Genomic DNA, 27906 nt, shown 5'->3' on the forward strand with positions numbered 1-27906 from the left:
CAGTTTGTGAAAAACTCATTTTTATATGCAGATCTATCTCTCTAATATCCATCCGACTGTCTCCCAGTACAATTTGGTGAACTTGATATCGCTGGTTGTCAAAGTTTTTGACCTTCCTGAAGCTCTTCCTCTCTTTCTTCAAAATATATGTCACGTTTGCATAAAAAGTCGTGAATTTCATTTTTACTCATACATGGTACCTTATTCTTTTGGCGACTATGTTACGATACATTATTATTATTATAACTTCTCATTTGTCAATTCTTTTGAATAAAAACGCCAAATGACGTTGATTACGCCATAAAGTTGTGATTAATCTTGTCATCAGTTTCCTGGAACAGTCTCCGTGAAAATCACTGTTTCGTGTCTCGAAATGAACTGACACAGACAAAGGCGTTGGGACCATTCATAATACGATCCTGTTAGTGTCAGGTATAAATATAAGGGCGAGTTTATTCTATTGCATCTCAATCATTAACTGTTTTGGATCGTGAAAATATTCCTTACTGATGTCAAAGCAGTTTTATTCGCAAGAATGATCCACGAATAGATCAGTAGCGACGATACATTAGTTTTTGATGTTTTGTCTTAAGATATTTCACATTTTTCACGTAAAATTTGTTGGAACCAGTTATAAAAATCGATAAACCTGTTTTTCATTCGAATAATAAAATTTTTTGTTCCAAATTTTGATTGTATGGAAACGATGGGAACATTGTATAGGTAGCATCAGTAGAAAAATGCCTTTTTTAATTGTTTATCTATACATCTCGTTCTTTGTCAAGTTCTACTTTAGCCACCTGGATTACTGCTCCTTCAATTTTATGTTTCAATATTTGAATCATCATACAATCTTACTCTTGCGTCTTATTTCGATATAACGGAGCTTTATGCAGGAAAATAAATGAAACAAATAACTAATTTGAAAAATATAATTATTGACTTTCAAAAATAATTTCGCCAAACAACATAATATCATCATCATATCATACTACCCTGTAAATGTACTTTATTATGAAATATCTAGTAAATAGTTTAAATATGAAAATGGAAAAATATTATTAATAGTTTTTGAATTATTTCAAAAGTTATAATGGAGAATTGTAAGACCGATGAAGCCTGAACCAATGACTATTCTCCCGTTTATACCAATTTATCTTTTGTCAATTCTATTAACTCTTCTAATACAATTTTCTTTTCTTAACAATTTTTAAATCTCATTGGATTGCGAACTTCAATACCCATAAGTAGATAATTACTTTCTAGTACAATCAAGAATAATTTCAAATTTATTTCTCGTCAAATTGCCATGGATATACTTCAATGTTCGTTTTGCTCAAACTTGACTAGAATCGAAGCTTATTTTATGATTTCGTGCAATTCTAACATCAAACTTGTCAACACCACTAAAAACAAATGTTTCTTCTTTCACTCTATCGATGTTCGATGATTTATTAGGTTTTCCAATTTTATTATTTTCTGCTAAACTTGATGATACGAATTTCGAAACTCCAACCGCATACGTTTCACCGTTGCTCTCTGTGTTGCCACTTCTCATGCCCAAAAACTGCTTCAGAACTTGACGGAACTGAAACAAATATCGGAAATTTTGAAATTATTTGAAAACGAGAATCTATGCTTTTAGTATCGTCTGCAAAAGGATATATTTTACCACGGAGATCTTCATAGGCGATCTTAATTATAAACAGTAGAAAAAAAATAGGGCCTGGTACTGATCCTTGGGGCACTGCACATTTTATTGGCTTGCAAGAAGACAGTCTTTAATTCTTGTGAGGAAATGTGAAATCAGATGATAAGCCTGCTAACATCCAGAAAAGTTCATTCTTTGGGAATATACTGTTTTTTAATATCCTTCAGCACTATTCAGCACTTCTCTCCAATACTTCAAAGCGTTTCAGCTTAGTCATACTTACTTCAGCTTCTGCCAAGTTTGGGTTTCAGTCATCGTTACAACAACATTCACCAATGAAACCGAAATTTAAGGACATTTTCTTTTTTTTTGTTTGATAGTTAATTACTAATATTGATACTTCTATTTACAATTTTGTTGAGTTTGTTGGATATACAAGGCTCTTTTAAAAACAAAAAAAAAACATTAATGATATATTTGAACATTGTATTATATCAATCCATATAACAAATTATAGCTCAACTCTAATAGCTCACGCTAATAACACAAGGTGAGTCAAGCAGCTTTAGAACTGGAGACCCCATAAAAAAATAATGAAAATGAAAGGAACTTAATAGCAACAGAAGATTGTGAGTTCTAAAAAACCAAACAAAAAAAACCAAACTAATTCCTGTTTCCACATTCCTGAAGGTCAAAGGCAAAAAGCAGCCAAGATAAAGCTAATATGTTCACCATTCTTCAAGCTCAAAATATTTTTTGGAATCTCCATATCCAAAAATTCACTATAAATCGGATGAAAACAATAAGCACAGCATTTTCAACCCAATCTCCCGGATATAACTTAATTAGTGCCAAAATCCTGAAGGAACTTCCCCCAGAAGTATGCTCACCACATTGAAATTCATCTCAACGCATTGGCTCCACTTCCAATCCAAAGAAGGCTTCAAAGGTGTACTCCTCAATCAAAATTGTCACTAAGAAATCTTCTTACAAGTTGATTTTATTACAATTTCGTTTGAGATTTCTACAACATTTTTTGCAACCCTCTTAAAAACTCGATCATCTTATTTATGCGATGCCTTTTCAGCGTCTATTTTAATCTCTTTGAGAATTTCAAAACTTTGTTTAATTTTCAATTTTGAACTTTGATCGATTAAATAACTTGTCGCTAATCGTATTAACAACGCCCTTAAGGCAAAATAATCTAGTAAGTACCCCATAAATAACTATTAAACATTTTTATTAAACATACATCGAAATATCAGCAAATAACTTTCTGAAGAACCTGTATAACAAACAATAATATTAGTAAGTGGAAAATTTACCTGACTGTTGAGTCCAACATATATGATAGGGTTATAACAGATGCTGCTTTTTGCGAGTAAAGCTGGAATTACTCCAGTTGCAGGAGTAACCCCTGAAGGATTTCCGAATTGTACTAAAAGGGCAAATATTGCATAAGGTGACCATGCCATCAGGAAGGCTATAATCATCATGAAAATCATATACGTAACACGTTTCTCTGCTTTTGTAGTCTGACCCATGTTTAAATTGTTCTGTAATAAATTTTATGATGAACTATTTTGATGAAACTCACTGAAAATAGATAATTTAGAGCTTTTTATAACTAAGATATCATTTGATATTCATCCAAAATTATTAAAGTGGTCCTCATAATAAATTTCTGCATTTTGATTTAACTTATATTAGTTTAAAGTCTCTTTTAAAATATTTTATTTCTGACAAAGCTCGACAAAGAAATTCTTCTGTTGCCGTCGTTATAGATATTCGCAATATTAATGTTTTTAAATGCTCATACCACGAATAAATTCATGAGAATCGTCTTTATTATTCTTAGCACTTTATGCGCGCATACAATCATCAGGTATCTCCCCTTTTGGACTTGCTACCTCACAGGATAGATGACACCACAATGTCTATTCTTTCGAGGCATAAGTTTGACAAGAAAGAAAATGTTATGCTTTATTTTGTTATATGTATATTTATGAAACAGTAAAAAATAGAAATATCATAGACTTTGTATATGAGACTTATGCTGATTATGTCGGTTTTAGAATGATCTGTTTATGTTTTGTATTGAATCTCTATTTTGTGGAAGAAAGGAGGATTAATCTTTGGTATTCCTTTGAACTGAATAAAGTTGCTACTTAAGTAGAATGGAAAGAAATATTTATATCAATGGGTGTCAAACAAGGACACTACGCCATTAATTCGATGTTTTGACTGTTCAAAAACGTTCAAACTTTATTTGAATTGATGTGTGAGAGCTCGTATTTTCATAATAGAGAATGATTCGTTCGGTTTCCCTGATTCTCTTGAAAGACCGATATAGTTAAATTTTGTTTAGTTTGGGGCTCATGAGTCGTAGCCTGTCCCAATCATATGAATATATAAAATTTATTTGCACCAATCGGTATGATCTTTTTTTGAGGCTAATGTCAAATTATGCGGTCTCCAATGCGAACAAATCTTTCTGAAAGTCAAATGTTTGTGCAATATTAAATGTAATTGAACTAATGCCCAGGTATGCCTCAAACTCACGGTATGTTGATCTTGCAATATCAGCTTCTGCTACAACAGGCGATTTTGGACGATCTTCACGAAAATCATCCTGTAGCGAAGGTGGAAAATCAGCTAAACACGCTGGCTCGAGAAGAGTGCTTCATCAGCAAGAGTCGAAGCGAGGCTGGTTCAGTTTACGTCGAAATTCATAGAAAATCATCGCAAGGAAATGTTTACGATCTAATTCCATTTTTTCAATGTTTCAACTGTCTGTAAACAACTAAAATAGCACTCGTATGACAACAAGTTCTAAGTACGCTCACTAAAATGTCAAACTTTATCTTCAATATCAAATTTGACATATTCACATTAGTGTTACCATATCTCAAAACTTAAATAGCAACCCTCCTAATTATTACTTTTGTGTGATGTTTTTATAGAAATTAAACGTACAGACCTACATAAACCTAATATCCTGTTTTATACGACGAAAGTTTCCTTCGGCCTCGTAATTTGCGTGATATCATGTTGCCAAACTCACAGAAGTCGGTGCAGTTATCAGTGAAAGTATGGGTAAGTTATCTACCCCAGATTTATTTTTAAGAAAGAACTCAATGATTTGATACGCGATACCCATTCATCAAAACATGAATCAGAATTAGCGTCAAGATTAGAAAACAAAAAATTATTGACATTTGTGATTAGAATTATCACATACAGAACACTAGAAAGTGTGTTATTAGCAATTTTTTATGAAAATAAAGATCTGGTCTTCTATAATGGTATTGGATATTGCGAAGCTACATCTAGACGTTAATTTTAAGGAATGAAAAACTGAGTGACCCCTTTTTATTGATAGTTTTAGAATAAGTTCAAAATGCATCTTAGCGCACATTGGAAATTGATTTGCATCGCTTACAAATGCCATTTTAATAAAACTTAAAGAGAATATGGCTCATCTGTGTGGATTTGAAAATTATTATTTAACTTGGCAATGAAATTTCTACAAAAAATATCCTTACTCCATTTACATTTGGTACGCTAGAGCAAAGCAACTGCATTAGAAAAAGTTGCTGGACTTGTGTGACAAATTCGTTAAATGTCTATAAAGCCAATATATTAAGGGATGTTGGTAAGCAGAGAAAAAATTATACTTCTACCATTGTTGGAGAAAATCGTCGAAAAGATTGAGTGTTTGGATCATCTCTATGATCATATTTAAGTAACAGAACAAAAACTAAATATCGAAACAATTTTCCTTATCATATATACAATTACTTACTCAAGAACTATTAAGGAATTTTAATTATTGTATTAGTTTAAGCCATAACGGACATAATACATTATCGAATTTTACTAAACTGAGAACAAAATCAGTTATATAATAATGTAAGTACCTATAACGACTGTATTTACGTAGAATAAACATCTCAGAATTTATTAAGAAGATTAGGAGGTCATAAATATGATAAGAAAAAATAAAATGGCATTAGCAGGCTATGAAATACCAAACAAAAACATATATTCAATCATGAAGGATGGAAAATTCTTGAAAGGGATAAATACAGAGAAAAAAGAATTTTTGGAAATGTTCCACTCACATAGAAACAAGAGAACTCTCATAAATTTGAGATACAGACATGAGAACTAAGAAAAAAATTATTTATTTTGGTCGATAAGAAACTTTTATTTGATATTCATGTTCAATTACCAATGACAAGTCATATTTTGACAATAGAGTAAAATAGGTCGAAACGTTAATGTTTGTACCTTTCCCAAAAACTAGTTTTCAAACAAATTACACCTAAAATCAAGACAATTTATCCAGGTGAACATATAAAAAGTTTCAAGGGGTAAAAAGTTAAGGGAAAATATCATAGTTTTAGCAAAATTCCTTCTCAGGATTTTACTAATATTAAAACGATAGTAAACTAATATTAGTAGCAAAGTAACTGTTCTCTTCCTGCTTGAGCTACATTTTTACATAAAAATCATCTGATACTTATTTTTGAATCTTTTAGTAGACTTTTTAAAAAATTTTTCTCATTAACTTTATCCCGCTGCCTTCCAAAGTCAGCGATTATAATAATGAAGCATATAATCTTCTAAAATTGTCGCTCAAACATTGAGTAATTTAAACTATTTAAAATACACCCTAACGTATTCTCGAGTATTTACTTCACACATAATTGACCTATTTCATCCTTTCTAATTTGTTGTTCGATATCAAACATCTTCGTTTCCTCTTGCAAAACGAATAACTTTGATGTAATATTCAAATTGAATTAAATACGTTTCAGAATTCGATATTCTATGGTAAGGGTATAGTGTTCGTAGTGACTGAGCCGGAATACTCTTTCATATAGTTTACAAAATTATTTTACCAGTTTCTGGATATGAGTTTGTATTACAATGAGTTAATGGGATAAGTTTCGTGGAATTTACTCTGACGCTTCTGGAATCAGTATTTAATTTAATTAATCTTTCAGTATATACACCGTAATTGTGAACTTACACGGGAAAGCTTGAGAACGGAATTGAAAATAGTATATTGAAGTCTTATCTTCCTCTGTTGAGAGATAATTATGCTTAGTTTTTCTCATAATTACATTAGAAAAGAATTTATAGTTACAAAAATGTTGACTAAAAGAACACGAGCTTGTACGGTTTTATAACTACTATATAGTTCTTTGAAAAACCCGAAAAGGAAACCACAACCAGTACAACATCTTCTCTAGAGCAGACGTTAGAATAGACGTCCAGCTCATAACTTGTCAGCTATTATACTGAGTCTTATGATTTAGAATAAGAAAAACATAAAAATCACTAGTTCAAAAAAATCAAGTTATCCAAATGCTTCTGTATGTTAGCTTTCACATTTTTTTTTTTCAGAATCCTATTGAGAATATTAGTATACTCATATCTTTGTATATTTTCCAATGGAATATAACGTGTGTACGCGGAACAGAAAGCGAAAGTTTGCGCAGAAGCCTATCTATAGTATTGCAGTTACTTTACCAAACATATCCCTCGCAAAAGTTTCTATATCTCTCTGAAACCTAATCACAACGAGCTTCTCTTATTTTATCAATGAGCAATACTGAGAAATTATTCTCCAATTCACCTTTTTCCACCAAAATATCTAGAGGAAGCACTAGGAATGGCCTTCTGTTTTCTTTAGTCTGCATCTTTCCCTCTACCTTTGATTCTTTTGAGAATGTGATTATGTATCAATTACAAACTAAATCACCATTCATATCACAGTATAAATTAATAGTAATTATACAGAAATGATTCAAATTTCTTTGCTTTTTGGAAATTTTACAACAAAAGGAAATCAACCAATTTCAAAGTTCTTTTTGTTGTAACCCAACTCTACTACTAAAAACTCAATAGCCTTATCGATCAAAGGGGAAATAGCATGAAAAATAGATATGCTACTGTTAAATTTATTGGAAAGTTTCATACTAACGATAACATTAACTTTATATGTAGGAGTGTGAAATTAGTAGATACGGAAAAGAACCTCACCAATCCTCAGTATGTATGATCAGATTTTCAGGTGGATATATATGAAAAAGTCTTTTTTTATCAGATCTTTCAGAAGTGCTTTTTTCTTTTGCAGCTTCAACAGACTAAAATTTTATTCGTTTCAATGCAGATTTGACCTCAGGAAAGAGGTAGAAGTCACACAGTGCAATATAAAAGATTAAATTGCATTCAAAGTATTAATACAAATATTTTTGCCAGCTGGATCCAATTGAACAAAATTAGTAACTTTTTTTATATTTTCATCCGTTGTTGACTTGGAAGGGCGACCCGAAGGTAAATTTTCTTCAGCATCTTCTTGGCCATTTTGAAAACGCTTCAATCACTTAAAACCACTTAAACACTCATTACGAGACAATTCTTCCAATAAATTTTAGTCAAGTTTCATGTTAAATCCGTTGTTCCATTTTAAAGGCAAAACAAAAAAAAGCCTCTGTACAAATGTATATCACAGTTACACTGGTTTGCCTACCATAGACATTCGGAAGACTAGGCTCCAGGCTAAACAGCTGACAATTGCTCACGGCTGGCGATGCGTAGTTTTTCTGTAACAGCTCTAGTCTCTGTTTTCACTACACACCTCGTAAATATGAAAATACTCATTATAAAGAATGAAATTCCTGCTTCCACCACCTTGAAGCCAAGAAACAATATCAGCAACTTCTGTGTAAGGAATTTTCTCCCTACTCTATACGATTTATACGTTGTTTATTTGTTTATAAGTAGTTAGCTTTTCCTAAAACTATTCAGTTGAAGAGTACCTACTCGTATTATTGTAAACGACAAACTGAAGTGAAAATTCCTCTCACCAAGCGGCCACGACTGGAATCATTTCTATCCACTTTTATGTGAGAGAGCCTGAATTCAAAGAGAACTTTTGGGATATTCTCAGTATATTCTCAGATATTATCATATCATCAGTACAATGTATTTTGTTTTACTGTTTTGTTCCAATTCCCATGGTCTTAAACTCATTTGAATATATTTTTATTGTATTGGCGTCAATAGAAGCTTTTTCTTTGGCATAAGGAAACTGTATACTGTATATGCATATTTTGTATTAGAATTTGTGTCAAAACTTGTTTCTGCATTTGATATCAATTTGAGTTTCATTTGATTCTATATCAGATTTTCTCGTTTCGATTTCTGAGGGAAAACTGATTATCATAATTGAGAGGTTCTTGAAGTTAATTCAAAGCTACCTGAAGATTGCTATCTATTGCGAGAACAGCAATATCGCAATGACTGTTATTAACCATAAAAATGGGCCCAAGACTTACTGAGGCATGTCTGTTTCGATAGGGTAGTTGAAAGAGGTCTTAAGGTTTAATTTCATTTGGAAATAGCGATTATTTGGGTAAGTAAGTGGTAAACAAAGTTTTTTATTCGCACGTTACTGCATCTCATAATTTTTTCTCCTCAAAACTTTTTATGATTTGATTCAAAATTTTGTACCATTGTGGGGTGATATGATGTTAAAACCTGTAGCTAAAATGATGTGGTATCAGCTTATTGAAGTCCACCCTACTTTCAAGTCTTCACAAGAAAATATTTGAGAATGATGTGCGACAATAGACACTAAGTGAATGGGGTTATCCAAAAAGTTCTTGACCTAACATAGAGTGAAACATTTTCAAGTTCTCAATATGTCTCGTTTTATTTACTTATATGATTGTCAAACATGAATTGAGCGTTCAATATGGCTGAAATTTCTCCACTATATTGATAAGTTTGTACTGCAGATAATACTCGTATGGTTTACGTTTAATATAGTGGATGCCTATCTACTCGATGTATCCGGATTTTCCTCCAAATTGACTATAATAGTGCATTAGCAGCTGCTGTTTTCAGCTGTCCTACTTGATCAAAGTCTCGAAACTGCTTCTCTACTGTTTATTTTGATAAAGGCAGTGAATAAGAAAATTTTGCATGAAATTTCAAATCTATATTAAGATACTGACAATTTATAATCAAAACATATTCACTTTCATAACTTTTTCAAATTGCCACGGAAACTAAAATTTAAGTTTATCATAGCTGCAATCATATGACATTATTTGATTCTTTATATTTATTTCTACAATGAACTTTGAAGCGATAACATTCTGGAGTAGAGAATAAAACGACTTTTCAATCTCAAGGATGAAAATTGAATTTTCACGTTGAAAAGTATCACTTTATCAGTTAGATTTTTTATTAACCAGTGCAGTAACCAAAATAATGAACTCTTTCAATTACATTTTGTTTATCATATTTTTAAAATTAATTTTATTTCAAGGAGTTTTTTATTTATTCATGAAATGAGAGAATGTTAAAAAATTCATATTGTGTTATTTCAATATGAGCCATAGAAAAAATACTAACATAATATTTGTACTTCGTATTGTTAATGATTTATAGATGATTCGAAATAATTGATGATATTCGCGTCAATAGTTCCAAGTTTTTATCTGTTTATAAACGTAAACTGTCAATCATGTTTCGTTCTTCCAATTTATATCTGAACTTTCATATCATTTTGATGATATGGTTGATATAGTTTGAAATAAATATATCAGTAACAGAATAATAAAATCGATACACGTGTCCTGAATATAAAACTTAAACAAATCCACCACTACAATTCATATAATATCTAGTATATCCTGAGGTCTTTTATCAGGTTTTAAGTTAATTTTTCATCTTTGAAAGATCAAAATTTTCTAATTTACTGAGCTTGGATTACAGATATTGTAAAAAGCCCAAGTTTATACAAGGGTTACTCAAATATAAATAATAATTTTATAATGTTACGAAGCGTGGAAAATAGCCGGAACTACGTAACCTCACTTTTTAGAGTACTTGAGAAAAATATGTTGTTGTGTATGTTGTGCAACGCATCATTATTCGTTGTTTATGCTCCGCTTTCCAAAAAGGCCAAGAAGAGCACCAAAGAACAAGTGTTGCTCATGAGAACATCAGTACTAATTCTCATTTTGGGAGAACAATGCAGTACTGTACATAATATGGCTGAAGAAATGGGCATTAGCATAGGTAGTATTCCAGCCAGATGGGTGCCAAGACTACAAGTTTACAGGCGCCTCAGCAACGGTATGAAGTGTAGGTAGAAAATTTGTTATAAATAATATTCAACTACATACGAGACTTGGGTACCTCACTATATTCCTCTTAGTAAACGCTGGTCTATGGAATGGAGGAAGAAAGACGAAGGACCGCCAGTTAAAGCGAAGGTAACACAGTCAGCGCGGTAGGTGTTGTGTACCGTTTTGGCACATGGGAGGATTAATTGCGGTCGATTGTTTTTACTGACCACAAACTGTGAACGCGCAGTGTCTATCTGCTAAAAATACGGTGAAACCTGCCTACAATGCGATATTCATGCCAATCCGTACTGCGATATTGCTGCAAGACAATATCAAACCGCCAACAGCTCCGCTTATGATGGAAACGTTAAACGCATTGGATTGGGACATACTCGAACGCGCTCCTTACAGTCCCGATTTATCACTCTGCGACTATTATTTGTTTGATCAATTGAAAAAGGTACTTGGCAGATTCCTACTCGATTACAATGCGGAGATTGAATCCTTCGTGTACGAATGGTTAGAAGACAAGCCTAGTGATTTTCACGAAAAATGCATCGAGAAGCTTCCGGAGAGGTGGCAAAAGTATGTTGATTATGACGGAGACTATCTAGAAAAACAGTGAAATATTTCAGGTCTAAAACTTGATGATAAAATTTTTCATAGTAAAATTCCGATTTATATTCCGACGAGATCCTTATATGTAAAAGATAGACAAAATCATGTATAAAAACATTCAAAAGACCAAAAATAAGCTTGAGAGAAACCACTGTAATATATACAAAAAAAAATAACAACAGAGCTGTTTTAGATAAGGAAAGAATAGAGAAATACAAAGAAGTATTTAACGACGTTAGACTTAAAATTGATATCAATATCTCACTTACTACTTATCATTCCACCAATAACAGAAGAAGAAATTGAAATAGATTAATGAAAAATAACAAAGCACCATGGACCAGATGCAACTCGTTCGGAAATACTTGAACTTCTAGATGAATGGGGGCATAATTGCACTAGATAAATGAATTATTCAACACCATATATGAGACAGGTCACCACTCCAAACAGTGATTGTGTTCAGCTTTCATCTCCCTAAGAAACCCAAATCAAAAAAGATCCTAGATTATTAGCCTGATGATTCATAACTTGAAATATTCCTAAAAATCATACACCAAACAATTGACCAAAAATGCGAATTACGTACACGAGAAGCAGCGGTCGCCACATAATTTCTAAATTCCCTTGTGTATCACTTCGTGAAAAAGCTTTAAAATATGGTTAATTACAATAATCTTACGGTATTTTTCGCTTTTCTTGGCGTATGGTTTTTTAGAAAGAGCAATTAATTGTACCATTGTGATAGCATTCCTTCAGAATAATATATGCTGTTGAACGTAGTTAGGGATATCGTTTTAGTATCAAGTAGTTTGAGGAATTATACTTCTACGTTATCGGACCTACTACCTTACCATCTCTTAGTAGCATTAGACTGCTGGTCCTTCTTGTTGTAGAACTTCTGCTGCTTGCAATACTTTCTCTATTATAAAGTTGTTTCTTGTACCTTGTAATTTCTCTCCACTTCTTTCGGTCCCTTGCTTTTTCTCTCCAGCTGTGAATGTGTCTCTTTCTAAGATCTTCTTTCACCGCTTCCCTCCCCCTTTTTTTTGGTCTACCTCTTTTCCTCTTGACCTCTAGTGTCTTCCATGCAACTCGTTTTAAGAGCCTGTCTTCGTCCATTCGTTCTAGAGACCTAGTTATTCTTATATTTTAGTCTTTATAAATGCACTGATTGGTGCCTCATTGAAAAGTGTATTCATTTTATAAATCGATCTTCTTCCACATCCCAACTCTCTCTGCTTTCCTTCAAAAATTCTTCTTAATATTTTTCTCTCCCAGAAATCCAATTTCTCTTTAGTTTTATTCGTCATTATCCAAGTTTTACAGGCGTCACGGTCGTACAAGTTCGAACTTTCGTAGATCTGGATATCACTTTCGATGTTAATAATCTTCTAAGACTGTTAATTTTGTCAATTCTTAGTTCGATTGCCTTTTCTCCTTGGCATTTATTTTCTAGTAGTACACCCACTAATTCTATTAACCTTCCACCATGTTTAAGTACTTTAAAGTTGTTTTTTATCTTGCTTCCACATTTATTCTTTATTTCCATAATCTTTGGTTTGTCATTATTGAAGTGTAGACCTTTCTCTTCTGCTGCTGTTATTATTTGTATCGTGGTTTTTTCAAGCTTTCTTCTGTTTCTTGTTATCAACGCCCCATCATCGGCATAAGCTAAGAATTGGTGGCTTCTGTTAAATATCATTTCGTTTCTGTTGATTTTGATTATTCTTATTATGCCTTCCAAACCTGGATTAAATAGTACCGTTGATGAGGGCCCTCTTCGTCTTAATCCTTGTTGTATTTTGAAAGGTTCACTTGTAATTAATTTCTATTATAATGGTTGTGTCTTCTAATTAAACATATAGTGTAGCTTATTCTATGACGAATAGTGCATATTCTGCCAGACATAAAACCAAATATTGAATCAGAACTAGTGGAGTTAGGTTTTCCCCAATCACCAGATCTAAAGGTTTCAACTTTATAGATAACACTGTATAAGACTCGCGATTCTCAGATAAATCCTAAACATGGTTTACTAATGGAGAATAGCTTTTACTACCAAATAATCTCAGAAAACTTAATCATTAGTGACTATACCGAAAAATAATGAATAATATGTTACCTTTCTCATAGTTAGTACTATACTAACATAACTAAAGGTGATTACTGATAATGGCAGCACCAATCCGAAAGTGAATAAATAAAGGATGTATGATAGAGCATTCGATGTTTGTTCTTCCCAGTTTACCGAGCAGCTGCAACAATAATAGAAATATGAAAATAAATAAAAAATCATAGTAATTCGACGAGAGTTTCTCTCATAACATATTTTTACTGTATAGTGATGATTTAACGTTGAAAGCCAGTTAACTAATCCTCAATAAACACCGAAGTTACGTTAAAGCTTAGATATTTACCAGGAAAATGCATTCTAATATCGTATTTCTCAACCGAATTTTTTAATTTGTTCAAATATTTCAATTACCTCCTAATAGTTTTAAAGTGAAAAAATTTATGAAACAAGTGAAGAATATATATTTAACTCGCCCCAAAATTACGTGGACAAGCTGTGAGTTCCAAATATATGAGCTTTTGGACATAACTGACGTAGACGAAATACAGAAAACCTGGTATTTTTGCTAACAAATACGATTAATCGATTTTTTTCATAAATTGCTTTCTTAACATGTCTAGAATATGGTAGTAAAGTGATTTTTGAAAATTTGATTCGACTTTATACCTGGCCCTCTTTTATACATATATACATTTAGACATGTTTAGACAAGTTTCTACAGGCTTAAACAGAAATTTCTAGAGGAGGAAGGAATACTCTATGGACCAGGCATCACCGATTGAGGGTAAGTTGAGATTTTCATAGTTTTAAATGGACTTGAAACTTTAAACGCGTTTTTCTCAAACCTGTGTTTTTCAAACTCTCCTCCATCGTATCTCAAAAACGGCTCGACCGGATGACTTGAAATTTATAGGGCGCACTAAACACATGTAAATGCATGGAATGAACTACTATCAATCGAAAAATTTCCAAAATTTCGATTTTTTCTATGGCAAAAAACAAAAAAAAATTGTGCATTAAGGCTTATAGATTAGAACGCCGTTTTTTATTTTTGTGTCAGCTAAGCCAATCAGCCGGAATCGGGAGGGAAGGGCAAGCTCATTTTATCGAGGCGGGGGTGTTCAGAACGCTGTAACTCAAGTTCTATACAATATTTTTAGCTTAAAATTCATATTTATACTGTCGAAATATATGTTGAGAAATGATAATAAACTTAAAGTTATATCTATTTAATGGTCGTAGAAAAAAAATCCTGAAAAATCCCTAAATAACAGGCCGTCACTTGGGATAACCCCCAAGTATTAGCTACAAGATCTTTTGTTGTGAAAATTTCCTTAGGAAATCTGAAAATTATAACATATTTCACACAATTCCTCTCAAACATCAAGATACTTTATCTGCCTAACCACTCGAACAAATGTCTTGGAAATCTGGGATCGTAAGGTGAAGAACAGTGAGATTAAATATGGAAGACGGATACCAAGTTTGTTGGGATAATCATAAGATGATAAATTATTGCTGGATTATTGCATATTTATATATGGATTTGGGGTCTCCTATACATTGCGACTGAAAGGATCTATTGTGTCCACTTTTCTTGCTGAGATGCTGGAGAACCCAGTGTTTACAGCTGATCCATTAATCCCACCCCTTTTAAAAAGTCTAGAATGTGGGATGGCTCCAATTTCCAGAGATCTTCGTTTTCTGTTTCAAGCGCTCCCAGATGTAGTGCTCTGGAGCTCCTTAATGTTTCATACTTGGAGAGAATGTGGATAGAGATTTCGTTCTCTGTGCAATAAAACCTGCACGCCGCATTATCTGCTAGCGTCTTCAGGTGTTTGTTGAGGCGACAAAGCCACGGTAGAAGTCTTGTTAGTATTCGTAGATTGTTTTTACTTAGGTTAATATATTCAGCAACTCTATTCTACTTATAGTTTCCCAGAGAAGTATTTGCTTGTCTCAGACTTCTAGCAACTACTAATTTGGTTTGTGCGATGCCGTTCAAAAGTTAAATCGATGATAATCTATTTAGAGCATTTGAATGAATATTTCAAATGATGATTCTACATAATAAACTATTTTGAACCATATAGAAAGATATGTTACAGATGAGCACCATCACGGACTACCACTGTGTCCGATTTTATAAGTATTTGAAAAAATTGTTGCCTGTGAGGGGTCAATCAAAAAAATAGCTTGTGTGTATTTACAGTCATTGGTATACATACATCATGTGAACATTGCGGCAGAAAGTATTACAAAAAAATCTACCTTCTTTGTTTAAAAAGATCGGTAGAGAAAGACAGTTCTGGTAATACTTCAAGCTCTCTTGAAAATAGGTTTCACTTTGGTCTGTTTGCATAGAGATATGCGCCACAAGTCGAAAAAATCTTTGATTTCGGTTAATATTGATCTTAATAATTGGTGGATTGTTTGGGGATTCGTTTCTACTTTTCAACCACTTTGCACCTATACCTATTTGACTCTATATATTCTCCAGAAGACGTTTCCTACGGTGTTAGTTTCTGTAGCTTACTCGCAGAATCTGCAGTTGTCGTCTTCTGTCATGTCTACCATCTAAAGTACTTTGAATGTGTTACTATTTTTTTCTGGTAAATATAGTATCATATGATAATATAAAAATTTGACAGTTCCGTTCATACTAGGCCGATAATGCAAAAGAAAATATCGTGAATGCATTGGACTCATCACTTTGTTAATCTGTGTAAAAAATATCTACAACCAATGCAACAAAACGTATTCAAAAATGTATTTACCTGATATTGGCTGCTTCGTGGACATATTTACCCCATCCAATCAGTGGTGGTACAGTGAGTATAAGAGAAAATGTCCAAATTCCTGCAATCAAATACCTTGCTTCTTTTCTTGTGAGCCCATGGTTTCTAAAAGGTCTAGAAACGATCAAATACCTTTCAAACGCGAGGACTGTCAATGTTGTAATTGATGTTATACCTAAGAAAAATGAAAAATCGGTAGCACTTTTAGTAATTTTCCAGTTAAATTCTCCTTTCTGCAGTATAAAGCTATATTCTCTACACCACGAATTTTCTTTGAAATATGAAATTTATCTACTGTCATGAGAAGAAATATAAGTTATATCTCTCTATACACTTTTGTTCATTTTTATGTTTGTACCAAGTAAGAAAGTTTTCATAGCAAGTGCTTTACTTCATTTTCTTTATTTCTATGAAAAATATCAAATTTAATGCAGCTCTTATTCGAGCCATATGTTTCATTTTACTGAAGTAGAAGTGAAAAAGCTTTATTTAAGACGGAATACGAGATTCGTGATCCCTTTTTCTGACGAAATTGTTTTCACAAACAGAATGATTCTTATTATGAGAATGAAAGAATGGTTTTGGGGTGATCAGTCAAAATAGAACACTGAACACAAAATGAATCACAAAATTGTACGGTGGTCGTTACTTGAGTTTTGAGATAAACAATTTTCCATTCTGATTGAGGTGATTTGAATGCATTAACCGCTTTTTCAGGTGAAGAAAAACATGGACCTCGCAATTTATTTTTGAACTACATAAATAAGAAGAAATCATTGGTTAACAAACAAAGATTGTACAGCGGATGACCTATCAATTCGATGTTTTGATTGTCCACAAATATTTTTGTTTGAACACTGATATGTGAGAGCTCACATTGTCATGTGGAAAATGATTCTTCTTCTACGATTGGTTTCCCTGATTTTTTCGAACCATTCTAGTAAGAAAATGCTAGTGTACTATTCAAAGTTGACCATTCTACGTTGCTTTAATGAGACGGTGGCGAAATGTCCAGCTATTACGAAAAAACAGGTTTCGAAGTGCTTCGAAAGTCATAGAAATCATCGCACGAAAACTTTCGCGAATTAGAAAAATTTAATGATACTACTCCTGATATATTGTGGGTATATTTCATTAATTTTTTTGAGTGAATTATATATAGGTGAATAAACAATGTTTTTAACCTAGACACTTTGCATTATAAGGAACTATCATCTTCGAAATAAAACAGACGCCAAAATAAAAAATAAACCAGACTGAAACTGTTTTTGTTCAAAATTCTACAAGTGAATCAACAATAACATAAAATAAGGATAATTATTTGGAAAAAATCGGAATTTTTTGTATTCATTTGTGATATACAAAATTTATTTACCATTTTTTTCATCCCTTGCTTCGCCAAGTCTTTTTTTTGTTGGAAACCAAAGTTTTCTATACCTGGTATTTCGAGTTGTATTTTTGCATGTAGCGACAGCATTATGATCTCATAATAGAAAGTAGAATCTTTTCAAAGAAAATAATAGTTGAGTCAACTCTATAATAGTCGCCAAACACAAAAAAAAAACACAAAGACACCAAAACCCAGTAAATTCGTACAGCTTCAACCTAATCTTAATGGCCAAAAAAACATTATAATTCCAGCATGACGTCATACGCAAGACGTGGCAAATTTGAGCCGACAGTTCAGCATACCTGTGTATGTGAATCGTGGTTCAGTATTAGAAATGTTAAACTTTATTATGCAGTGACAGACTTCACATATTCATATCAGTGTTGCCATATCTCAAAACTTAAGCATCCCTCGTATATGATATTTTATTAACATTAGTTTCCAAATTTTCAATTTTTTATGTGTCCCGGAAATGTTTTGTTCTTCCTTCAACCTAAAATGATTAGCAGAAAAAATCTATTACGTCACATTTTATTTCTTTAATGTAATGTAATATTCCTCAATTCTTATACAACGTTCTATAACTCTATTGAAATTCAATTAAAATATCTATTGCAAACAAAATTCTAATTGTTTCTTTTTATTTGTGGATAGTCCATATTTTAAAAGATCCGACCAATTGCAGCTTCTTTAAAAATTGCTTAACTTCATTATTTTGGTTAAAAAGTATTTTGTGAAAGGTGTACAATTAATTTAATTGAACGGCAAGGGGGGTTCGATCATGAAAAAATTACAAACAATATTTGGCCCACAAATCCGTTTATTTATGGAAAAACTCCACCTTTTCCACTATTATGGAATTTTTGATTGAATTACCTTCAGACCTCCAAAGAGATAGACCTAAATATGGACATCGACATCTCAAGATCAAGGCTAGATACATTGAACTAGAAGATGAGAAAGAAGACTCTTATTGACTCTGTTTTGACAGTCTCGACTGTCTTTCGAAACTTCATTCAGTCTTGACCGTTTTCACTATCATGGAATTTTTTATTGAATCACCTCTAGACCTCAGAAACACAGATCCGTTTATTCACGGAAATGCCCCACCGTTTTCACTATTATTGAATTTTTGATTGAATTACCTTCAGACCCCCAAAAATATGGGCCTAAACGTGGACATCGACATCTCAAGATCAAGACTAAAGACATTGGAGAAGAAGATAAGAAAGAAGACTCGATTGTCTCTGTTTGACAGTCTCGACTGGCTGTCGAAACTTCATTTAGTCCTGACCGTTTTCACTATTATGGATTTTTTGATTGAATTGCCTTCAGACCTCCAAAGAGATGTGCCTAAACATCGACATCGACATCTTAAGATCAAGGCTGAGTACATTGGAGATGAAGATAAAAAAAAGACTCTGTCTCTGTTTTGTCAGTCTCGACTGTCTGAAGAAACCTCACTTACTATCCACCGTTTTCACAACGATTCAATTTCTGATTAAATTAATATCTTATCTTCTTTTTGTGATGGTTGAGGGATAAATCTGTTGTTAGATTCATTTACGTGCACCTCTTCAACAGATGCATTGGCATATTGATTAATACGAAAGCCCAACATTTATTAATACTTTCTTTATATTCCTCGTATTTCAGATGCGTTTTATTGAGTTTTTGCTATCGAGTGCATAATTTTAAATATTTAAATATATCATGATGAGAACGCTTTCCATTTTAGATGACAAAAGAAAAATAAAGTATACTTCAAACATGCATAAATACATTATTTTTTTGTAGTGTGGTATAATACCATATCATATTCATTTGGAAAAGAAATTTAGTCATATTGACGAATATATATTGTGCTTAACCAAAATGATTCTGTCTTATTCTTTTCGGTATCATCAACCTATCTCTTAGCCACAGTTATCAATCTGGTATAGATAGCCTCAAATTTTTATCGTAGATAAAGATATTTCGTTGAATGTATGAAAAACTGTCATTCACAAGAAGATTGAATGATATCAAGATCCTACATCTTATCATTAATATCAGTACAAACACATAACGAGTTTTTAATTTTCTAAAATGTGAAGAACGCGGTGTTTCCTTTCCTGTAAGTTGCAATTCTCGCATCTTTTAAGTTTTATTCCTTAAGATGAGGATGAAGAAGTTCTGTTTTTGCTTTGACAATATCAAATCACGTACTAAATCATCTAACTATTTTGGAACAATCAATTGCTGGAACTGGAACCAGGCGTAAATTAGGAGTTGATACACTGTTCCTTTTCTCAATTATTTCTTACACTTACACTTTTTTCATTGAAATAACCTTCGGTTTTCACTTTTCTTCACCACTCTTTATCATCAAAATATATAAATAAGCCTCTTTAACATATTTAGGGAATGATTCGATTTGTGATTTTACATTTCTTGTTTATAGATATTAGTATTTGCTCAAAAATGGATATATCGTCGTATAATGGATAAATAAACTATGATGATGAAATAATTAATTACTTGTTGTTTCATTTATAGGCCAGGTCGGTACCATCCGATTTCTCATGGAATTTTAATAATCAAGGTCGATTTACTTAAAAATTGAGATAAAGGTAGTATTTGTATATTCAGAATCTACCATGTACCGAAGGGTGCTTTTGCCCTGGGAGATGTCTTGGAGATGGAAATTCATTTTACAAAATAATTTCGTAGGTCAATAGATTGACTAATTCTTAGCAAATTTTATTCTACAAAGTTTTTTTAAAAGCAGGTACTTGGAGTTATTAACTATGGGAACTGCTCTTACCGTTTTTGAGGGATACTTCGAAAAGTTTCTATTTATCAGGAAAATTTTCCAGAACAAAAATGTAGTTGATAAAAAACAAAGGGAATTCGTTATCTAAGGACCTCTGTAAATTCAACAATTACTGAGTTATTACTCGTTGAATGATGGCTATTTTTGGGGAGCCCCAAAATTGAAAGACTTTAATCTCAAATAACTTGAAATTGGTGAAATTTTTGGAAAAAATTCAGGAAAAGCCATTGAAAAGCATTCATGATGAGCACTGTCAGAAGTTTTTTGCATAAGAGTTGACTGATTTATAACAAATATAAGGTTTCCTTTCTTTCCTTTTCTGAATAAATGTAAGAATTACTCCCTCGCCATTATCACCCTGATTGAAATTAATCTTAATACACTAGCAATTAACTTTATTTATGTATTATTGATATAATTCATGTGAATTTACAGGTTTTAAATGCTTATTATAGAAAAGGTATTTGATTAAATTGAATTGAACACTGCATTTCCATAACCTTGAAAAAAATGCATTTTTCTCAAATAAATCAAAAACTATTTATGTAATGAGAAAATGTTTCATATATTAATTGTAGGGCTTTCCTTGCTAAAAATTTTGAAATTCTTTAAATCTATGTATTATGAAAATTTAAGGAAATACAGTAGTACAAACTTTGCATTCGCGTCACAAATGTAGTTTATACAACCCCTTTGAGCTGCACTCTTTTCGAAGCCTAGGGTTAAAGAGAGTTTTGATGGATATAGGGTTGAATTACATGAAATTGTCTACAAAATGGCTTTTCCAAAAAAGTTTCTAACTTGAAAAATGGGCGAGTTATTGTCAAAAAACCAACTGCTAAATTTCGGAACACGAATTTTGGCAGCATTGGAAAACGAGAAACGTGGAGTGAACAATCGCGCAACGGCTGGAACGAATTTGAAGAAGAAGATATTAGTGATGGTAAATATAATTATTCAAAATTGTTTTTTATATTATTTTTTAATTTTATTGATTTTAAAATTATTTCTATTTTTTTATTCTGTCTGAAAAAAAATTTAAATGCAATTTTAAATTGGTCATTTAGGGTGAGTTTCTTGAAAATACTGACGAAATATTCTCAATTCAATATAAATATACTTTTGAATAATTTTCGAAGAATTATCGAAGAAAAATCGTTGAGATTATTTTAATTTTTTTATATGATTAGGGGATAATTTGGGGGAGTTTCATGAATCTCATTGATCATAAACGTGTTTGAGAATGTAAGAATTTACGAATAGTACATTTAAAGTTCATTTTACCCGAAACAAAATACATAAAATCTGAGATTTTTAATTTTTTTTTCAATAAGGGGTAGTTTACACGCCAAAAAATATAGAAATCCCTGTTCGGCACAGGGAAGATAGAAGAGGGTAAGTAGACCGTGAATCAAAAAAACGACGTTGATTAACAAAATTTCACAGTTTTAACGTTTTTTACCACTGTTTCCTGGCCTATTAATAGTCAAATTTCGTACATGTTCTACAATATAGTTTTATCGACAATTTTAGGCCAGATCATAAGGATAACTTCATTGATTACAAATTCGACTTTATGGAAATAATGAATTTAGATTACGTCCCAAGGTAATTGAAAACAACGATGTCGTGTGTTATACGTATAATGAGTTAATTTTTCAATTATTCGTCGGCTTATCAAATTATAGTCTCTTATTTCGTATATAAAAAGCTAATATTCGACTAATGGGAATGACTCTAATTTTGTCTTAGTTGACCAATGTATTTAACTGGAAATAATTGGAGAAATTTCGTCCTTCGTGTTGACTCCTAACTCAATTAAATGATGTAATCATAAAATATTGAAGAGTCATTATAGAAATTGGAGGTAAATATAGTAAATTACTTAAGGTACATGTGAACGTGAATGAGAATATTTTGAAAAATATGCTTGTGGTATTATGGTTTGGTTTTGAAAATAATTTACAACTATATAAAGTGGATATAAGAAGTTAAACGCAATTCAATTCTTCCAAATAGGTAAATTATTTTACAGATATCGTGTACATAGTGTGATTTATTTGAAAGTTTATGAATTTCATACTAAGTCCCACAATTTAGTGAAGTGAAGTATTGGAAAATCTATAAAGTTCCAATTCCTGCAGTCAATATTAGTAAGCCTGAAAAGTTCATAAGCTGACACAAAGATGGCACTACTAGTATTTTTTTCATACTGAATATTCTGAATTGGCCGCAACTTTCAACCAGTTTATAAGTTTGACAACTGTCATACTAATAGTTTGTTATTTACAACATTTCAAGTGCAGCCGCTTTTGCTAGCTTTTGATAAACTTTACTCGGTCTCTGCCCCAGGAAAATCAACCGTTGATAATTATTTAAGTTTGAACGAGGCTATTAATGATAGAAATATCAAGAAATTCCTCAACATAACTATAAAGTGCAGCTATTTGAGATATCTGAGACTCTGAAGATATCAATGGAATGTGTTGGAGATATTATATATGAATATTTTAAAATTATAAAGCTCTGCTTAAAGTGGGTGCCTCTTCATCCCATATATTATATGAAGAATGCATAAGACTAGGGGTATTACGTGAAATAAGATAATCCTACAGTCATTTTTGTCAATTTTTCGCTTAACAGATATTGACTTGAACTCATTATAAACTTTAAAAATGAAAAGTACGTTAAAACGATGAAATGAACTGAAACTTTCCTATCTTATAATAAAAGAATCGTAATATTTCTTTCTTGTTATCTATCTATCTAATTTTGAGGAAATAAAAAGTATTGGGGGACCAGAAAGTAATGTCTTTATAAGTTGTCAGTTCGATGTGTATTTCGAAATCGTGCCGAAAACATTTTGAAGTTATTATAACTTTTTCATTATCAAATAATTGAATTAGAGACTTTTTTGCAATTTAAGGTGAAATGGGAGATAAATACTGAAAACCATCTCTGGCATTGTATGCTTTTAGAGTTCTACAACAATTACGAACAAAAGCATTTATGATAGTAGTCAATTGTTCGCGAATGCCAATGATGGTTCTCTAAACGGACATACGGTGATTTCTGATTCATATCGATCAGGAAGACCAACAACATTGAACAACGACATGCCAAGGAGAGAAGAAACATTTGTAGCAAATTGTAGAAATGAGCAGAGCAGGCGTTTGGGTCCCTCAAAACCTGTCCAAAGATTACATGGTAGTTCTATATAGATCCGTTTTTTGATCACTGAAGGTAAAAAATTGATTCTTTATAATAATTTAAAACCTAGGAGGGAGTCGATCTCTCCAAATGAATCATTACGAAGTAATAAGAAGCCGGATTTACATCCCGAAAAGTAGCTTCTATGTTTTACGCAGAATTATTTAGTTTGAAGGGTTGAAACATAGATTAACTATGAATTGAGGCCTGCAGTGACATAACTTGATTATGATAAGGGCGTAGGGACAAAAAATCCGTATATATTTAGACAGCTTAGCAAGTAGAGTGAGCGTTGACTGAGAAAGTTATTAATTATTTCTCTTGATTCGGCAGTTGTGAAATATCCTAAGAATAAAAGAATAAAAATAACGTTTCTGTTTGAGGTTTTGTTTCAAGTATGGAAAATCTAGATAAAAACGAGCGACGTAAAAGTAATTGAAATTTTTATGAAAAAATCAAGATCTGCATGGGCATAGCCAGACAATTAATTTATTATATCTGTCGGCCTATTAAGACAAGGATTTTGATTTAAAGAAAATCAGGATGAAGAGAGAAGCTTTGGTTATAGCCGCTGACGGAAAACTGGGAATCATATCACGGAAATTGATAAAAAATTCCATATTGATAAGCATTCTAAAGGAACAGAATATGGTACAAAAATCAAGAAAATCGGCGACCAAATATTCCGATAGGCAATAAATATTTATTAAAAGTTTATAACTTAAAATCATTATCAATGACGTGTCACATTTTAATTTTGCAGTGAAACAGCTAATAATGAAACCTGATATTGTCAAAAAGGCGAGGAAGTAAATTTTGAAGTGTATTTCGAAAGAATCAAAATGTTGGTATTGCCAATGATGTCTTCGTAGTAGTTATTCAGCATACATTTATCCTGGAAATTCTGTAACCACCAATATACAGAGGTTAGCATGAGCCAGGCAACAAATTTGTATTAAGATGAAAAACTGCAAGGTCAAAATTAATTTATTAACAAAACCTTGCAAAAGGGATTCGAAAAAGAGTTACTGTAAGTTTTGAAGTCAATACCCATCTTGATTAATCAATACGAGGTATGCCAAGCTATACGTGAAGAGTTTCAAATTCTTCTTCAATTGCAATTCTGAGGTCGGGAAGGTTGCGTGGTCCTTGATAAATCCTAGCAGGAAGAAATCAAGCTCCATCCTGCATGACATGACGGATGTTCTTGAGTGTTAGATCATTGCCGATTCGACTATGTAAATCTTCAAGCATTTTAAGATAACTTTGGCCCGTCACGTGACCCTCAAAAAAGTACGAACCCACAAATCTTCCACATGGATACTTGCGCACACACATTCCAGGTAGGTTTAATTATTCTTCAATGAAAACGTTAGGATTATGGTCGTTCCAGTATACGTAGTTAGATTGATTACCATTCAGCTTGAGGGCTGCTTCATCTGACCACAAAATGGAATGCTGGAACTGCATCCGAGCTACCATTCACAAAATTCCAATCTACGATCGAATTTATCCTCGTGAGTACGTGGATGAGACGCAAACGGTAAACTCGATAGTGCATCGTCGTAAAGAACGATCGGATATTCTCTTGTTGATAGTCGCATTGCAGATTGGTTCGCTTGCTCAACTAACTTACAAATACCGCAGTTACGACGTAACAAAGAAAATTCTTTCTTGAAGCGTGAATTTGTATCGGTTATTCATGTTGAAAAACGTGTTATTATGACACAAATACAACTGTCTGAAGCAAGAAACATGCTTTGTTTTAATCTTTTTCGACAGCATTGCCAGATTTATTGCGTTCCGGAACTTATACCGATTTTTCTTTGTCTGACTTATGCCGACCTCTAAATATGTATTTCAACTGAGTCCAATTGAACTATTGGGCGAAATTTGAAACAAAACGTATATTCGGAAGGTTGAGATGCAGCTACACATGAAGAATTCAAAAAGAAAATTCTAAACAAACTCCAGACTCGGTATTTCATAATTTATAAGCAGAAATTAGGATAGGGAGCCGACTGGGTGCTGATTCAGTTATATCAAATGTGTGATTATAGTATAGTGATCATTGTTTCATAGAGTGAAGTGCAAATCATCGAATTTAAAAGAAAGGTTCGTCAAATTAAGTTTTAAATACGAAAATATGCTTTTTATAGAGAACTATTCAAATGTTGTTGCTTGTAGAAAATAAGTAGTAGTGTATTCTCATAGCATACAAGTAAATCATCACAAATTTCACAAAGTTTATAGAGATAGAGATAGAGAGAAAGAGGGAGAGAGAGGGAGAAATTGTTTATTGTCAAAAAATTGTTACAATTTGTAGACAAAAACTTATAAAAACTACGAAATAACTTAATAAAGATACAAATAAAAAAAGAATTCAAAATAACAATGAATAACAAAATTATAGGTAATAGTGATAAGTAATAATTAGTTTATAAGTCTATAGAAAAATTGAACCAGTATGCAGCATCCCCGGAATTGAATATTATTATTAGAAAAGAAGTCGTTTACAGAGTAGAACGCACTTTTCAATAAATATGCCTTCAAATTTTTGCGAAATGCGGGAAAATATGATATCGATTTGATTTCCATTGGAAAGTAGATTTTTTTGCATCGTAAAATATTGAGCCCTTAACTAATTCTATTCATTCTATTCATGCAACAGTCTTTCTGAAATTGGAGAAGTGTGTTTACGAATTATACAAACGGATTCAAATATTAGGTGGAAACTGATCTTAGCCGAAAACAGGAAGAACTTAATTTTTTTGATTAGAAAGTCCACATCACCATATTATAGAAGAAGAGTGGATATTGATGCAAATAGCAGAGTTGTATGCATATTTCTGTTGACCAAAAAGATACGAATCATTTGGTTAAAGTCAGGTGAATGATAAGTAAATAAATTATTATGATGAAATATTTCACAACGTTACTATTTTCATTTAATAGTCAAATTACTTACATCCAAAAAAAATTCTTAGAATACTTCAAAATGAACATTCTCAATCATATCACTAAGTCTCATTTTGAACAAAAAATATCTAATGGGCAATAGTTTTCCAATTTTAGCGATCGTTTTCTTTGCAGTTTTTACAAACAACACTGTAAATTCGTGCAGAATAAAACACGTTCTCATTATCATGTAATTGTCCATAACTATTCAAACGATCAGTTTTCACATCATTGGAGTAGCAGAGGAAGTGAATTTCCGCGGCGTGCCCGAAGTACAAAATCAAATCCGTTTATTTTTGTGTCAATGTAATAGATCTTATATACTCCGAAGTACTTGATAGCTGTTTAGAGTTAATGAACTGATAAATAAACTCTTCAATTTCATACTTAATTTGCTACCAGTATTTTTATGAATTACAATATTTTTTAGAAACAGAATCAAGTAGAATTAAAAATTTCACAATTCTATGACGTATTTATTGTGTTATAAAATATTTATTCGGGACTATAGAAATTGATATAATTCATTTGTAGCAATATTAAGAATTGTGAAATCAATTTGTAATGAAAATCTCTTTGGACGTCAAGTAACTAAGTTCAAAATGAGGTACGCTATAGAACAACTGCATTTCAATTCATTCCAGATACTTACCTAAAAGTGACATTATAAATCCATAAATCTGGCACATCAATTTCCCAAAGATCCATCTATAGGATACAGCAGAAGCTAAAGTCCAGGGGTTACCCAAAATTGACACTAGAAAGTCACTGCAGATTAAATTAAAAAGGATGATGTTCAGGGGGGTCCACAACTATAAACAAATTGTTCATTCATTATTTCAAATGTACGCGATGTAAAATTAGGGTGTACTGAATGAAATTTTGTTCTTTATTTTTTTGTTTCCATCCCTGTATATAAAAAACGTAGATATTAGGTAGGATGGGTGAAAAAAACTCAATAATAATTTGGAATTCTCAAAATATGATAATAGGGGTAATTTACCCCCATCCTTGAGGAGCTTAAGTAGGTTTCAACAATTCGAAGTATATTTTGTTGCAAACCTTAACTTAAAAATACTATTAAGGGCATTAAGTAATGGTAAGTAGAAGGCAACCAAAGCGGTTAATTTGAAGCGACCTAGGATTTCATAAGAGTGGAATAACCATATTTTCAATAATTTGAAAAATTTCGACAAGAGTTGGTTTTGAATGTATATATCAAATTTGACAATTG

General features: G+C 32.2%; 1 protein-coding gene across 1 annotated transcript in view; it reads right to left on the reverse strand.

Annotated features, from left to right (window-relative positions):
- Nucleotides 1-868: 868 nt before the first annotated feature.
- The window catches only part of LOC130441826 (pinopsin-like), a 32116-nt gene continuing 5078 nt past the window's right edge, over nt 869-27906 (reverse strand). Inside the window, exons 3-7 of the mRNA XM_056775628.1 lie at nt 27325-27484; nt 16279-16474; nt 13550-13682; nt 2977-3207; nt 869-1588 (exon numbers count right to left, since the gene is read on the reverse strand). Of these exons, the coding sequence (XP_056631606.1) occupies nt 1337-1588; nt 2977-3207; nt 13550-13682; nt 16279-16474; nt 27325-27484 (972 nt within the window). The 3' untranslated portion in view covers nt 869-1336. The remainder of the gene's footprint in view (nt 1589-2976; nt 3208-13549; nt 13683-16278; nt 16475-27324; nt 27485-27906) is intronic.

The sequence above is a fragment of the Diorhabda sublineata genome, chromosome 3 (assembly GCF_026230105.1).
Source record: "Diorhabda sublineata isolate icDioSubl1.1 chromosome 3, icDioSubl1.1, whole genome shotgun sequence".
NCBI lineage: Eukaryota > Metazoa > Arthropoda > Insecta > Coleoptera > Chrysomelidae > Diorhabda > Diorhabda sublineata.